This window comes from Ornithorhynchus anatinus, chromosome 7 (genome assembly GCF_004115215.2).
Source record: "Ornithorhynchus anatinus isolate Pmale09 chromosome 7, mOrnAna1.pri.v4, whole genome shotgun sequence".
Lineage (NCBI taxonomy): Eukaryota > Metazoa > Chordata > Mammalia > Monotremata > Ornithorhynchidae > Ornithorhynchus > Ornithorhynchus anatinus.
The window spans coordinates 54124139-54140739 of record NC_041734.1 but is presented as its reverse complement, the minus strand read 5'-3'; the positions used below and the strand labels follow the sequence as shown (position 1 = coordinate 54140739).

The 16601-nt window shown below is 40.7% G+C and overlaps 1 protein-coding gene across 2 annotated transcripts in view; it reads right to left on the bottom strand.

Moving 5' to 3' along the window:
- The window catches only part of RHBDD1 (rhomboid domain containing 1), a 129474-nt gene that overhangs the window by 44767 nt on the left and 68106 nt on the right, over positions 1-16601 (bottom strand). Inside the window, exons 5-6 of one of the 2 annotated variants that reach the window (XM_029069711.2) lie at positions 16067-16123; positions 6856-6996 (exon numbers count right to left, since the gene is read on the bottom strand). In XM_029069711.2, coding sequence (XP_028925544.1) covers positions 6856-6996; positions 16067-16123 — 198 coding nt within the window. The remainder of the gene's footprint in view (positions 1-6855; positions 6997-16066; positions 16124-16601) is intronic. The other variant, XM_029069712.2, reaches the window with a different exon arrangement.

Genomic DNA, 16601 nt, shown 5'->3' with positions numbered 1-16601 from the left:
AACATTTGATCTCATTGGGGATTCATCCAAATCTGATTCTGTGATCATTCAGCTGTCAGAGAAGACCAAAAAGAAGAATGTCAGAATTGGGGTAAAGTTTTCCAGATTGAAACACCACATGTTTGGGACTAGCAGACAGAAGTTGCCAAAGGCACAACTTTTTTTACCCAATCTTGAGCTGAACAGCGTAGCAGGCCATATAAAAGTGTGCATGACTCATCGGAGGAAGGAAGAAAGCAATGGTCTAAGGCTATTAGAGATGGCATCTGCCTTCTGATTCATAGCATGATGGAACTTTTCCAATGTTTTTCTCCAGGTCCCTACTAGGGTGGCTTCAGTGGCCTCTTAGATATTTGTTTATGAAGTTGAAATGGGCGTCAGAAGGAGACAAGGTTATTTATAATAATAAATGCTCCATCTATTTGTAACCTACAACCTTCACTCTCCTTTGCAAGAAATGACTGACCTATTAGTGAATGTTGTCATACAAAGCCCCACTAAGCCATGCTAAGCCCCACTTTTCTTCATCCCCCACTCCCTTCTGCATTGTCCTGAATTGCTCCCTTTGCTCTTCCCCCCACCAACAGCCCTACAGCACTTATGTATATATTTGCAATTTTATTTATTTGTATTCATGTCAATTTGTATTGAAGCCTATCTCCCTCCTCTGTCTAGACTTTGAGCTCATTGTAGGCAGGGATTGTCACTGTTTATTGTTGCACTGTACTTTCCCAAGTGCTTAGTATAGTGCTTTGCACACAGTAAGCACTTAATAAATACAATTGAATGAATGAATACAAAGAATCAGATACTGTACTTGTAATGACAACCTGCCTCCAAAAGCATTACTTTTAATAATAATAATAATAATAATAATAATAATGTTGGTATTTGTTAAGTGCTTACTATGTGCAGAGCACTGTTCTAAGCGCTGGGGTAGATACAGGGAGTCAGATTGTCCCCCGTGAGGCTCACAGTCTTAATACCCATTTTACAGATGAGGGAACTGAGGCACAGAGAAGTTAAGTGACTTGCCCACAGTCACACAGCTGACAGGTGGTAGAGCCGGAATTTGAACTCATGACCTCTGACTCCCATGCCCGGGCTCTTTCCACTGAGCCACACTGCTTGGCATTTGTTAAGTGTTTACTATGTTCAAAGCACTGTTCTAAGCACTGGGGGGATATAGGGTGATCAGATTGTTCCACATGGGGCTCACAGTTTTAATCCCTATTTTACAGATGAGGGAACTGAGGCACAGAGAAGTTAAGTGACTTGCCCAAAGTCACACAGCTGGCAAGAGGAGGAGCCGGGATTAGAACCCACCCCTCTGACCTCTGACTCCCAACCCTGGGCTCTTTCCACTGAGCCATGCTGCTTCTCTTAAACATGGAAGGGATCATGCAAATATATTGCTATAAAAGTATGACAATAACACATTCTTGTATTGAAAGTATCCACTATGATTCTTTGTTTTGAGTTACAAAAGGAAGCTCTTCCAGTAGACTCTAAATTTCCCATGGGCAGGAATCTTGTCTACCAACTCTAGTGAATTGTGTTTCCCAAGTGTTTAGTACAGGGCTCTGTACACAGTAAGCACTCAGTAAATACCACTGATTGAATAAAGGGGAAGTACAAATGGAGACTATTGTTGAAGAGTTTTCACTGTTATGATGCTTTCAACAAGATATATATATAGGCCTGCTCAAACATTTACCTATGCCTAAAGATAGTCATAAGCTTCAGTGTTTTGATTCTAGGTGACTAAACAAGAGTTAAACAAACCTAATCCACACACACCCAGATTGCTAGAAATACCTCCTGGGTATTCTGGAAATCAAAAGAATAAAGTTCCCCGCCCTGCCTATTCCTTCGACTCTTCCAACTACCAGACTTAAAAGGGACAGGCATAGTTACCTGGCAGCTGGCTCAGAGATCCATCTATGGTCTCGTGCCCCAACTTTCAATTGCAATGGGAGCAAGAAAAGGGGGAGAGTGGAGAGACAGTAAGCTTCTGTAAACAGGGAACATGACTCCCCGCCCCTCAGCCCCAGAGTACTTATGTATGGATTTGTAATTTATTTATTCATTTATTTATAGATATTAATGTCTGTCTCACCCTTTAGACTGTAAACTTGTTGTGGGCAGGGAATGTGTCCCATTATTTTTATATCATACTCTCCTATGTGCTTAGTCCAGTGCTTTGTACACAGTAGGCACTCAATAAATACAGTTGAATGATAATGTCTACCAACCCTGCCGTATGTACTCTCAAACATTTCGTACAGTGCTCAGCACACAGTAGGTGCCCAATAAATACTACTTATTGATTGATTGATTGAATGCTGGGGCATCAAGGAGGATGAACTTGACAAGATAAGGGGCCCAAAACACCTCTAATCATTTGGGGTGCTTAGAGATGACTAATGGCCCAGATTCTACAACAAGGTACACCATTACAATTCAGTTGTGAATTCTCAGAAATGCTGTGTTTGGTTACAACATCACCATCTCAGAGTAGTCTCCTTATACTACTAGTCAAGTCTCCTTTTATTCACCTCTGAGGTCTTGGGAAAGGGTTAACTGAAATCATCTTAAAGAACCTGGAAAATAATACAACCTTCTCTGGGATTTCAATTCCACTGGCATCCTATTTTCTCACCCCAAGAAGGAATGCCTTTTGAAATGGAATGCAGCAGGTGCATTACCGGTTAGGGGATACGATCCAGTATTTTGTAATCACGCTCAGTGGAACAGAGCAAGGATTCCACCGAAAGGTCAGTTGATCTGTCCCTAACATTATAAGAGTTGAGAGATTTTGGGGGAATTCTGAGAGGGGAGACTTTTCAGACTACAGAATTAAATTCACTGCAAAGATTAAGCTTAGCTCCACTGTTGGTATATTTAAAGTAAATCTAGAAAAGGATCAAGTTCCCTGTTTTCTTCCACAAAGCACAGAAAATTCATGATTCAGTTTATTTTCAGTGTTCTTTGAAAACACACCAGTATCCTCATTTATAGAATTCCATTTTAATCAAAGAACTACCAATCTCAAGGTATTTCTCTCATTCACCTACTCTTTTCAGTGGTGAGAAAGAAGAGGTCAGCTTGAGAGAAGTAAATCCTGTTAACTGGGGTGTAGCAGGAGAAGAATGAGAAAAATACCTAATCAACCGCATTTACTGAGTGCTTAGTGTGTGCCGATCACTGTACTAAGCGCCTTGGAGAGTACAATACAACAGGGTTGGCAGACACATTTCCTGCTTGCCACAAGCTTACAGTCTAGTGGGGAGATAGACATTAACATAAGTAAATAAATTACCACTATGTATATAACGGCTATGGGGCTGAGGGAGTGGTGAATAAAGGGAGCAAAGAGGACAGAGGAGAGGTGTTTGTGTGCCTTAAAGCAAGTAGCCAGGAATTTCTTCTTGATTTTTTTTCATAGCATTTGTTAAGCACTTACTATATACCAGGCACTGTACTAAGCACTGTGGTAGATGCAAGATAATCGGGTTGGACACAGTCCCTGACCCACATGGGGCTCGGTCTATCTCCCATTTTACAGATGGAGTTACTTGAGGCACAGAGAAAAAAAAATAATGGCATTTGTTAAGCGCTTACTATGTGCCAATCACTGTTCTAAGCGCTGGGGGGATAGAAGGTAATCAGATTGTCCTATGTGGGGCTCACAGTCTTCATCCCCATTTTACAGATCAGGTAACTGAGGCCCAGAAAAGTGAAGTGACTTCCCCAAAGTCACACACTTGACAAGAGGCGGATCCGGGATTAGAACCCATGACCTCTGACTCCCAAGCCCGGGTTCTTTCCACTGAGCCACGCTGCTTCTCCGAAGTTAAGTGAAGAAGTGAGAAGTTAAGTGATTTGCAGGTGAGTGGAGGGGAATGGGCAAACACTGGAGGGTTTTGAGAAATCAGGAGTCAAGAGAAAAGTTGTGTTGGAGAGAGCCTGGAGCTAATAAAGTAGATCTTAGAATCATTTCCACAGAAGTGGAGGTTAAAGTCATAGGAGTAGTTTGGTATTTTGGCAGTGGAAAACCGCATTCATTCTCTTCCTCCACACATATCCTTCCCTACACTGACCCATCCTTATTGTTATTAAAATAATAATAATAATAATAATAATAATAATGTTAAGCACTTACTATGTGCCAGGCACTGTACTAAGCATTAGGGTGGATACAAGCAAATCGAGTTGGATGCAGTCACTGGCCCATGTGGGGCTCACAGTCTCAATCCCCATTTTACAGATGAGGTAACTGAGGCACAGAGAAGTGAAATAACTTGATCAAGGTCACACAGCAGATAACTATCATCTCACAAACACACACCCACACATATATGCACATTCCCAACACATTCAATCACTTCACACTCATACACCCTCCAACATATATACTCAGTTCTGCCATATCACATGTTTGGCTCCCAACCTACCCCCTGCCTATCCGAACTCCTCTCCCACTGCAACCCAGTCCTCTAACACCAATCTACTCACTTTCCCTTGATCTCCTCTATCTCATAATTGACCTCTTGTTCACACCCTCCCTCCTGCCTGGAACCCCCTCCCTCTACATATAAAACAGATTACCACTCTCCCCATCTTCAAAGCCCTTCCAAAATCATATTGTTTCCATGAAGTCTTCCCTTACTAAATCTCTCATCTCCCCACTCTATCTTCCCTTCCTGCAAATCTGGAAACAGCATGGCTACAGAAGCGGCATGGCTTAGTGGAAAGAGCCCGGGCTTGGGAGTCAGAGGACATGGGTTTTAATCCCAGATCCGCCACTTGTCTGCTGTGTGACCTTGGGAAAACCACTTAACTTCTCTGTGCCTCAGTTACTTCATCTGGAAAATGGGGATTAAGACTACAAGGACAACCTGATTATCTTGTATCTACCTCACCCAGCACTTAGAATAGTGCTTGGCACATAGTAAATGCTTAACAAATACCATAATTATCATTATCATCCCCTAAGCATTTTAATCCCACCCCACCCTCATAGCACTTATGTACATAACTTTACATTTTGCTTCCCCAACCTGCAATTTAAAGTCTGTCTCCCCTATTAAATTCATTCATTCATTCATTCGATTGTATTTATTGAGTGCTTACTGTGTGCAAAGCACTGTACTAAGCGCTTGGGAAAGTACAATACAACAATAAACAATGACACTGTACACTCCTTGAGGGCATGCATCCTGTCCACCTACCTACCTACTATATATATCTTTCAAGTGTTTAAGTACAGAGCTCTGCACACAATAACAGCTCAATAAATACCAACAATTAATTGGTTTTTCACTACATGTTATGCCTGAACATCGTTAGGGGCGTGGGAAGTTTTGTTCGTTTGCCTGTTTGCATTCAGCACGCTGCAATGACAGAAGACTGGCTGTGTATGTACAAGGATCGTGGACATGTGTTTTCCTTAATGTGAGCTTTTGCAAGAATGCTACCCCCGCATTAAAGGAGAAAATCCCCTATCTTCCCCCTCACACTCATACATATACAGATTAGCCCACCCACCCACACTCATTCATACAATGATCATCCATTCACCCAAATGCATACAGGAAAGCTCTCACTGGTGTTTATACAGAACTGGTCTTACAGTCAGAAATTTGAGACTTTAGGCTCAGACAGAGGGAAAAAACGAAAACACACACACTGAAGAAATAAGACGCAATGAACAGAAACAACACCAAAGTACTGGGCTAGTCAAGAATAAGTGACGGTGGGAGAATATCAGGAGAAAACAGAATAACAAACCATGAGTAATTAAGATTGGTATTTCTGAAAGAAAATAATACAAGATCCCTACTTACAGCTGAAATTCCTAACAAGGTACCAGACTGTTGCATTCTTAATAGGATTCTATAAACTACTTAACTCTTCCTCATTTTTGCCTTCTAAGAGGTAAAAGGAACAAATGGCCTTGGGTCGCTAATTCACCTATTCGGACATCTTCAGCAATGGTACCTGCCTCAATGGCCAGGGCCAATATGGAGGATACACAAAAAGGAACTTTACTACGAAGCCACAAATGTGTGGCTATTCGCATACCCCGTGCTTCTGCATTCATTCAGTGTTATATGGGGAATGTCCTTATATTGTTGAAATCACAAATGTTGCATTTTCCCTTCGTTCTAATCCATTGTCTCCCTTTCACATGGCATTCTATGGCAAGGAAAAAATAAACCAAAACCACGTGGGTGGACTTTTTAGAATCCTGGAAGACGAGGTCTCAGAAGTCAACACACAGGTCCAAATCTGATCCAACTCAATCGCTGAGATTGCTAGCCCCAAACTTGTCCCTCCTTCAGAGTATTTTTTCTTGGCTCCCCACACTTCCTTGTAAGTCAGTAAACTGGGTAACATGACTGAGAAAAACAGCGAATTTGTTATTCTCAAGCTAATGCTAATGAAGACCATAAGGAAATGAATATTTCATTTTAATAAAGACAACAATATCCTTAAAAGCTGAAGGAAAGGGTCAGAATATGCTTTTTATGTTATGCCTTGCAGATGTGTATCACAGTCAGAGCTGGTTTCATGCTTTTAAGAATACTTTCAAGAGTTTCTTGACTTCAATGTTGTAAAAGTAATTGAGTGCAGCAGGCGTATAAAAAGAACAACTGTAACAATACATATAGAGTCTGCCACCTTATTAGATCAGGCTGGAGGGAATATGGCACCACATCGCATTCCCTGTAATCACATTCTGCTCAGAATAAACAATTGGAAGTTTGTTCGTTACCCACTAGAAATTTGCAGACATCACCTCACAAAGCAAAGAACACTTGTCAAAGAATACAATTCCAAGAATCTTACCTCGGTCAGATAGACTGGCTCTCAGGGCCCTGTCAAGTTGTTCTCTTTCACTAAGTCCCCCAGTGTAAGCATCATAGTTTCTTGGTGTTTCCCATTGATAACCAGACCTCCCAGAATGAAAACCTCGGTATCCAGAGTAGCCTATAGGAAAAGCCAATGAATCGTAAGCACTCTGTCACAAAATACTTTTGTTTTGATTTTCACACCTCCTAGTCTCCAGCAAATCTCTCTCAACTATGGAAAACCTGAAAAGACAAAATATAAAAATACAGACAAAACACCATGCAGTTGGCCAATAACTCATTTCCTGAGTTCGGCACAGTTTTATGGGCAGTTTTGGAGACCGCCGATTCACTGATTTTCACCTCCACCAAGGTTCGGGCAAAAGGAAATACACTTTTGACAGATGGAGGCTAAATGTAAGTAAGAAGAGCATGGCCATGATGGGCACAGGGTGAAGCAGCAGAATTGTTTAAGTCAGAAAAATTGACTTAATGCAGTCCTCCCTAAGGGAAAGCAAAGGTAGTAAAAGATCTGAGATAGGTTCTGGATCCACGAAATCAAACGTCTCCCCCAAGCCCTGCAAGCGATATCTTGTAGAAACTCCTATATTTATCAAGTTATGTATGTCATTATTAAATGATGAGCTGTCATCAAGCGCTTAACAGTGCTCTGCACACAATAAGCGCTCAATAAATATGATTGAATTGAATGAATAACAGACTGCAAAAAAAAATTATAATTTACTAAACAACCCTCCTCTGGTCAGATTTCTATAACATAGTGTGTAGTTTTCACTGGCTCAGACTTCTACAAAATGTGTTGTTGGGTAAGATAGGGTAGGGCAGTTCCACAAAGTCTTTCATTATTACTTGTCTCTCGCATGTTGACAATGGGGACAGTGATAATTGTTATGAAGAGTGCAAGATAAAAATGATCGTTATTTCCAGAGCTTAGTACAGAGCCTGGCACATATGCTCAACAAATGCTTAACAAATACCATTTTTTTTTTAAAAAAGTTGTATTTGTCACTTAAGAAAATAACTTGGGAAACATTTCCTACTCCTTAAAAATCAAGAATGATTTGGAGCTTTGTTTCTGTTTTGCAATTTGTAGAAATATTATTTATTACCAACAGCATTGATTGAATTTCAATTACTTGTTGCTTGAAAACAAGAAAACATTACACTCACAGTTTCTCCATTTCACAATTCTCTAAAATACCTTCCATCCTCAAAGGCATTGCTACCATTATCATAGGAAGAAAAAGTGTCTTTTCCAAGTCAAAGTTCTCCCAGTGGCTTAAGACAGAACAAGACTTTGCACAATTTAAAACCTTAAACTCTACCAGATCTGGCTGCAAATAAAGGAATCATAACTGAAACGCAACTTCATCTCAAAGTTATCAGTAGCCACCAGCACTATAAGGAACATATGAATGAAGGATATTTCTCATGATGATATCCAAGCACTTCTACAACACACCAGACCAAATCTTGATTTTTCACGGTGTTCATTAAAAGGCCCAGGCATAAGAATACACTGAAACACAATGACTATATGAAGAATAAAGCTAACCTTGGGTATGCCTGAACAGAATATTTATGAATAGGAATTTGACTTCCTAATGAAGTTTAAGAATCTCCGGGACAAGTAGAATAGATGCCCTCATCCTTAATGGTCCATGAATTAATTCTGTTGTAAACTCACAGACAATACTGGACAGCTACCATGAGGTTTGGGGATCACTTTTAAGCTCTCCTGAAAAAATACTCAGGCACTCTTTTAAAAAAATAAATGCGATTAAATATTCTTTAAATCAAGACAACAGATTGCATCTGTTAACTCATTTCTGCATCTGAGTAGTTTTTTGTTTTTTTTCGGGGGGGGGGAGTGTTACCATGTGCACTTGTAAGGATTTGAGGGTACATTTTCCTTAATTTAAAAACAGATTTTCCCCCATAGCCATTTCAAAGTCATCCAACTCAGCAACTGAAATATTGAAATATCGCCTGAAACCTTGAACATTTGAGTACTACAAAGAACAAAAATGTAAGCAGACTCCTTGTCAAACAAACCTAGGGGAGGGCTTGCTATACTTTTAAACCAAAGACTCGTGTGATTAAAGGTAGTATATATCTGAATAATCAGCAACATCCATGGACCCTACGATTACATATTTAATAAAAACAGATCCCAAGTGCCCACCAAAATTCTAGAACATTTCTGTTTTCCAATTTGAAAACTTTTTTCTCTCTTCATAACATACATTCCAAAGAAACCCCAAAATTCAAGTCCTTAAGATAAGTTCAAATGACATTTAAAACTAAAACTATGAGTCTTTTTCATAGCTAAAAGCCATACTTTGGCACAGAGTTAAAAGATATTCTGGTTATCATTACTCCTTACTTATTCCATCTGTTCCTCATACACATACCGAGATTTCATGGCAAAGGAAATCAAGAAAGAATACCAAGATTAGAAAAATTGGTCACAGATTTTTAAACACGCAGTCACCTACTTCACAGGTCAATCTTAGTGTTCAAGGATGGCCATATTAAGAGTAAATTAGTTTCAAAAAAAGATATACATTATGTCTCAATTTTTCTAGCTTATTCTTAATTTTGCTTCCTTGAATATAGTTCCTTTCACCTAAAGAACTTAAATCACTAGGAACTGAGGTATAAGATGAGCAGGATCTTAGGTATGGTACCTCTTTTTGTTGAGGGGAAGAAAGATTACCTTGAAAAAGTTAGCATTTTGTTTTTCAGACACACACACACACACACACACACACAAAATTCATCTCATAGTATAGAAAGTTCACTGATAGTTAACAAAGGCAAAGCCATCAACTGGTCCCTGGAAAAAAATTCAGACTCCACACTCCTCCCTTTGGGGCACCAAGCCAACTAAATCTTGAAAGTCAGAAGGGATAGGAATAACGAAGTGGAAAGGCTTAAACTTTAAAATCCTAATTGAAATCCCAAATGAAAGTGATACTGTAGTCTCTGGCAGGGCTTAGAGCACGGGTAATGCAAGCTATACTAATGCACAGGTCTTCAATTCTGAGGTACTATTGTCCTGTGAAGTTGGGGAAAATGGTCCCGGTCCAACACTTGAGAATCTAGATCCTTGGAGTTTCCTAAAATTATGAAAAGGCTCCTCAGAGTCTAGAGTTCTGGGACAGCAGCATAAATTGTCCCAGAAACCTATTCTCAAGAATTTAATATGCTTCTAGATTGTAACCTTATTATGGGTAGGGGACATGTCAGCTAATTCTGCTGTGTTGTACTCTCCCAAGTGCTTAGTGCAGAACTCTGCACATAGTAAGTGCTCAGTAAATAACACTGATTGATTCTAGTAAAGGTAGGCACCATTGGACACTTTATGTACAACATCATTAATTAGGACATTGAAATAGGAACATACACCAAATTACAAGCTCTTAAACTGGGACAATCCTGAGCTGTGCTACGAAGGACAGACCTGGTTTATGTTTAACTTCCTCAAGCCCTCGTAAAATTAATGGATAGATACTGAGTCAGGTGCACAGCCAATGGGGAATGCTTTTAGGAATTAATATGTACTTAACTTCAAATTCCTGATTCAATGATTGCCTTTTTCTTAGATGAAATCTCTGTTAATTATTCTATTATGAGGTTCACCGTCTCAGTGGAAGGGAGAACAGGTATTTAATCCCTATTTTAAAGATGAGAAAACTGAGGCACAAAGAAGTTACGTGACTTGTGCAAGGTCACACAGTCGGGAAATGCCACAATCAGAATTAGGGCCCAGGTCCTCTAACTCCCAGGTCTGTGCTTTATCCGCTAGGTTACACTGTTTCCTGTCTTAGACATCCTGTTGTCACACAGTCAGTAGTAGGACATTAGAAAGAATTGGAAAGAGAAACCTAGAAAGAAGAAGTTTTCAAGGTCTGGGCATGTTGAAGGAAGGCAGGTGAGACTCTCAATAAATTATATTATGGCATTTGTTATTTACTATGGTATTTAAGCACTTACTATGTGCCAGGTACTCTACTAAGCACTGGGACAGAAACAGGCTAATCAAGATGGACACAGTCCCTAACCCACATGGAGCTCACAGCCTTAATCCCCATTTTACAGATGAGATAACTGAGGCTCAGAGAAGTTAAGTGACCTGCCCAAGGTCACACAGCAGAGAAGTAGCAGAGTCGGGATTAAAACCCAGGTCCTGCTGACTCCCAGGTCCATGCTCTACTCACTAGATAAGGAAGGCACAATAAGGTTAGGGAGTAGGGATAGCATTACAGGGTCAAAATAATTGATTCCATGATCTTTCACGCACTGACAATTGTTTTCATATGAAAACAAGCAGGTGGTCTCACAAGTATACGGTAGAATGAAGCACCCTTCTGTACTGTTCCTGACAATAATCTGCCTCATTACAGTCTCTGAATCTGTAAAAGTAAACACCAAGAACTGATCTCTGGAGGAGAATCAAGTGTTGTTTCAGGCAGTTGCTAGACAGACCATGTGCCACCAGCCTAGAGTTTACAGTTAAAAAAATACAAATTTCCTCCAACAGTCTACTCAGAGTATTTCACTATCTCCAAAAAACTATGGTATTCATTGGGTGCTTACTGTGTGGACAACATTCTATTAGCACTTGGGAGAGTACAATACAGTAGAGTTGGTAGACACAATTCCTGACCTCAAGGAGTTAACAGTCTACTGTAGGAGACAGACATGAAAATAAATTACAGTAAGGAAGATGGGAGAGAATAAGAATATGTATTTAAGTGTTGTGGGGCTGGGGTAAATATCCAAGTACTTAAGGGGTACACATCCAAGTCCATAAGAGGGGGAGAATAGGGGAAATGAGGGCTTAGTTACAATGTCTGCTAATCCTTGAGTTCTCCTAGAAAACACAACCAGATAATACAAGCCCAGTTGTTTTAACTGATGAAAAGGAGCATTAATAAGATTAAGCCCCTTACCCACTCAGCTTACCCCTTAAAAAGGACCATTTCTAGCCAAGAAGACCTTGTCCCAACCTCTCTGGTGTGGATGCTTCTTTTTTATGGTAGTTGTTAGGTGCTTACCATGTGCCAGGCACTGTACTAACTGCTGGGGTAGATACAAGATAAATAGGTTGGACAAAGGCCAAGTCCCACATGGGATTCGCAGTCCTATTTCCCATTTTACATATGAGGTAGCTGAGGCAGACAGAAAAATAAGTAACTTGCCCAAAGTAACAGAGCAGACAAGTAGCAGATCTGGGATTAGAAGCCAGGTCCTTCTCACTCTCAGGGTAGTGCTCTAACCACTAGACCATGAAGCTTCTTGGTACTTCTCTTCTAGAAAGGCCCTGCTGCCAGCCTTAGCTAGAGCTCGGGAAAAGAGAAGCTGTAGGGAAACACATATTCAGCCAGAGTGCAGAGGGAATGAGGAAGAAAAATGAGGGGGGAAATATTGAAACTGTCTTGGGATGAAGTTGGATGTTGGAGAAAGCCTCAACTGGGAAATGAGGAGTTGAGGGGTAAAATGATTCCAAATCTTCGGGGCTAATCCATAGTGTGGATAAGCAGGAGTCTTCTGTTTGTGAGGAAAAAGTGTATCCTGTAAGTTCTAGGAATAAATGCCGACCCATATTCAAGGAAGTGGGTCAAATCATGTGACGTACTATATGGGCAAGCTGTAGAAAAGTAGAAGTACAGTTGATTCTGCTATAATATGTGTTTTCATCTCCCAAACCTGTTTCATCCAGAATGATTTTGTTCTCAAGTGTATCTTATTTGTTAGTCAAAGTTCCCAATTCAGGAAGACAAACCTCATTTTTGTTTTTCGCTTTCACATTTCCTCAGCAGGATGTTTGTTCCTCCTGTAGCCTGGAACAAATGCCATTCAGTGCCACTGCACTGCAATATTTGTAAATATTTTTATGTCTGATTCCACTGATGAGTGTAAACTACTTGTGGGCAGAGAATGTGCTTTATGATTCTGTTGTACTTTCCCAAGTACTTAGGATAGTGCACTGCACCCAATGGGCAATTAAATACAATTATTATTAGGTCCTATTTCCAAATGGCAGGGCAGTGCTGAAATCTCTAGAAGTTTCAAAGAAAACCCTGCTGGAGCAAGCATAAACTATTCTATTACTTGCCATTTTACGTACACTGTAGATACACATATAACTTGCCTCTCAGCCATAATATGATTTCTACTGAGTAGGTGTTGAGAAAATTTGTCTTAATGAAAGATGACTTCCAAACATCCACAATCATTTATATATTGCTAAGCGCAAGCTCTTGGGAACATGCGACAGAAATGCACGATATGAACCCCGCCTTCAAGGAGCTTATAATCTAATGGATCATTTAGGGCTATGCCTGGGCAGTGCTAGGGCTGGGTCTCCCATCCCTGTAGACTATAAGCACCTTGTGGGCAGGGATCACGTCTACCAACTCCGTTGGATTTTCCCAAGTGCTTTCTATTGGACTCTGCACACAGTAAGCACTCAAACATCACCAATTGATTGAACTTATCTTTCTAATTGCACTATCTTGGATATGTCATTTGACCATTCCTCTTTATTTTTTCCATTGGGAAATTAAGGATACTCTTACCTGACCAAGGCTACCTTAAAGAGATGGAAAAAAAATATGCAATATCAATCAACTGTATTTGTTATACACTGGGTGCCGAGCACTGTACTAAGCACTTGGGAGAGTGCAGTATATCAGAGTTGATAGACACATTCTCTGCCCATACTGAGTTTACAGTCTAGAGGGAGAGACAGACATTAATATAAATAAACTAATTACAAATACGTACATAACTGCTGTGGGGCTGAGGGAGGGGTGAATAAAGGGGACAAATTCAAGTGCAAGGGTGAGGCAGAAGGGAGTGGGAGAAGAGGAAATGAGGGCTTAATTAAAGAAGCCATTTGGAGGAGATGTGCCTTTAATAAGGTTTTGAAAGTGGGGAGAGTGATGACCTGTTGATTACGATGAGGGTGATCCAGACCAGAGCAGGATGTGGTGAGAGGTCGGCGAGATATACAGTAAGTTGGCATTAGAGGGGGGAAAAGTGTGTGGGCTGGGTGGTAGTAGGAAAACAGTGAGGTAAGGTAGGAGGGGGGCAAGGTGATTGAGGTCCTTGTAGCCTATGGTAAATAGTTTCTGTTTAATGTTGAAGGGGATGTGCAGCTCCTGGAGGTTCTTGAGGAGTGGGGAAATGTGGACTGAACAGTTTTGTAGAAAAATTATATGCACAGCAGAGTGAAGTATGGACTGGAGTGGGGAGAGACAGGGAGGTCAGCAAGGAGGTTGATTGATTCATTCATTCTTATTTATTGAACGCTTACTGTTTGCAGAGCCCTTGGAATGTACAATTCGGCAACACAGTAATCAAGGCAAGATAACGTTGGCATTTGTTAAGCGCTTACTATGTGCAAAGCACTGTTCTAAGCGCTGGGAAGGATACAAGGTGATCAGGTTGTCCCAAGTGGGGCTCAAAGTCTTCATCCCCATTTTCCAGATGAGGTAACTGAGGCACAGAGAAATTAAGTGACTTGCCCAAAGTCACACAGCTGACAAGTGGCAGAGCCTGGATTTGAACACATGATCTCTGATTCCCTAGCCCGGGCTCTTTCCACTGAGTCATGCTGCTTCTCAATAAGATAAGTGCTCGCATTAATGAGGTAGCAGTTTGGATGGAAAAGATAGGGTGATGTTAGCGACACGGTGACAATTCAACCTGTAGGATTTGGTGACAGACTGAATATGTGGGTTGAATGGCAGAGATGAGTGAAGGATAACACCAAGTGTGGCTTTGTGGAAAGAGCCCGGGCTTGGAAGCCAGAGTACATGTGTTCTAATCCCACCTCTGCCACTTACCTTCTGTGTGACCTTGGGCAAGTCACTTAACTTCTCTGTGCTTCAGTTACCTCATCTGTAAAATGGGGATTAAGACTTTGAGCCCCACTTGGGACAACCTGATTGCCTTGTACCTAACCCAGAACTTCGAAGAGTGCTTGGCACCAATATGTAAGTGCTTAAACCAAACACCATCATCATTATTACGGCTAAAATATGACCTTTCCTCTCCATCCAAACTCCTACCACGTTAATGCAAGCACTTATCCTATCCCGTCTTGCTTACTGGTTCAGTCTCCTTGCTGAGCTCCCTGCCGCTCGTCTCTCCCCACTCCAGTCCATACTTCACTCTGCTGCCCGGATCATTTTTCTACAAAAACATTCAGTCCATGTTTCCCCACTCCTCCAGAACCTCCAGTGATTGCCCTTCCACTTCCATATCAAATAAAAACTCCTTACTATAGGCTTTAAAGCAGTCCATCACCTTGCCCCCTCTTACCTCACCTCGTTACTCTCCTGCTACAACTCAGCCCGCACACTTTGCTCCTCTAATGCCAACCTACTCACTGTACCTCAATCTCATCTATTTAAGCACTCACCTTTTGCCCTCTTCCTGCCTCTGGCCTGGAATGTCCTCCCTTTTCATATCCAACAGATATTTACTCTCCCCACCTTCAAAGCCTTATTGAAAGCACACCCCCTCCAAGCAGGTTTCCCTCACTAAGCCCTCATTTCCTCTTTTCCCACTCCTTTCTGCATCATCCTGATTTGCTCCCTTTATTGACCACCAACCCCTTTTGTACATATCCATAATTTATTTATATTAATGTCAGTCCCCCCCTTCTAGACTGTAAGTTTGTTCAGGGAATGTTGCAGTTATATTGTGTGATACTCTCCCAATTACTTAGTACAATGCTCTGCACATAGTGAGTATTCAATAAACACGATTTTTCTATTCATCTCGCTGATGTTGTCATTTTGTTTTCTTCTGTTTTGCTTTGCTATCTGTCTCCCCCGTTTAGACTGTAAGCCCAGCTAAAGGCAGGGACTGTCTCTATCTGTTACCGATTTGTACATTCCAAGCTCTTAGTACAGTGCTCTGCACATAGTAAGCACTCAATAAATACTATTGAATGAATGAATTTTCTCTATCTGTTGCTGAATTGTACATTCAAAGCACTTAGTACAGTGCTCTGCACATAGTAAGCGCTCAATAAATACTATTGAATGTTTGACATGAAAAGCCTATGAAGTTCTAAGGAAGATGGTCCTACGTACATTATAATAGGATTGAGTATTTCTTTAAAAATATATTTGAAATATTTTTTTTAGAAATTCAGAAGAACTTACCTGCATTGTTGTAGTAATGCTGCCTTTCTGAATAGCCACCATTCAAGGAAAAGATGTCTAATGAAAAAATAAATTGATAAAAATAAAAATTGTAAGCAAGTTTAAGAAATCTAGGGAAAAATACCATCATTTTTAGAAAAATATACATTCTTTTATCCCACTATCTGGAGTGACTGTTTCCTCTCCTTCCCCAGTTGGTTATGGTCAACAGCTGGAGTCATCCCACAAAAATTCTAAATGTATTTATAGGTACAAAATGCTATTGTCCTTGATTTTCTAGAAATCTTTCTTAGTTTCAAAGTGTACAGAAACACGACACAAAATGGATGCCCATTCCAATGGCAGAGGACAACCCTTAGCAGTGTCAGAATCATGTGTGGGAAAGCCAAAGCCCTTCGCTCTCCATGACAAATGGTCAGGATTGCTTTCACACGTTTAGCCATGTGTACTGCCAATGATACAAGGATGGTGGGGATCGCTCACTCTGGAAAAGCCCACTGAGAAATATGACAACACTGGCCAGTCAGAAGTAAGC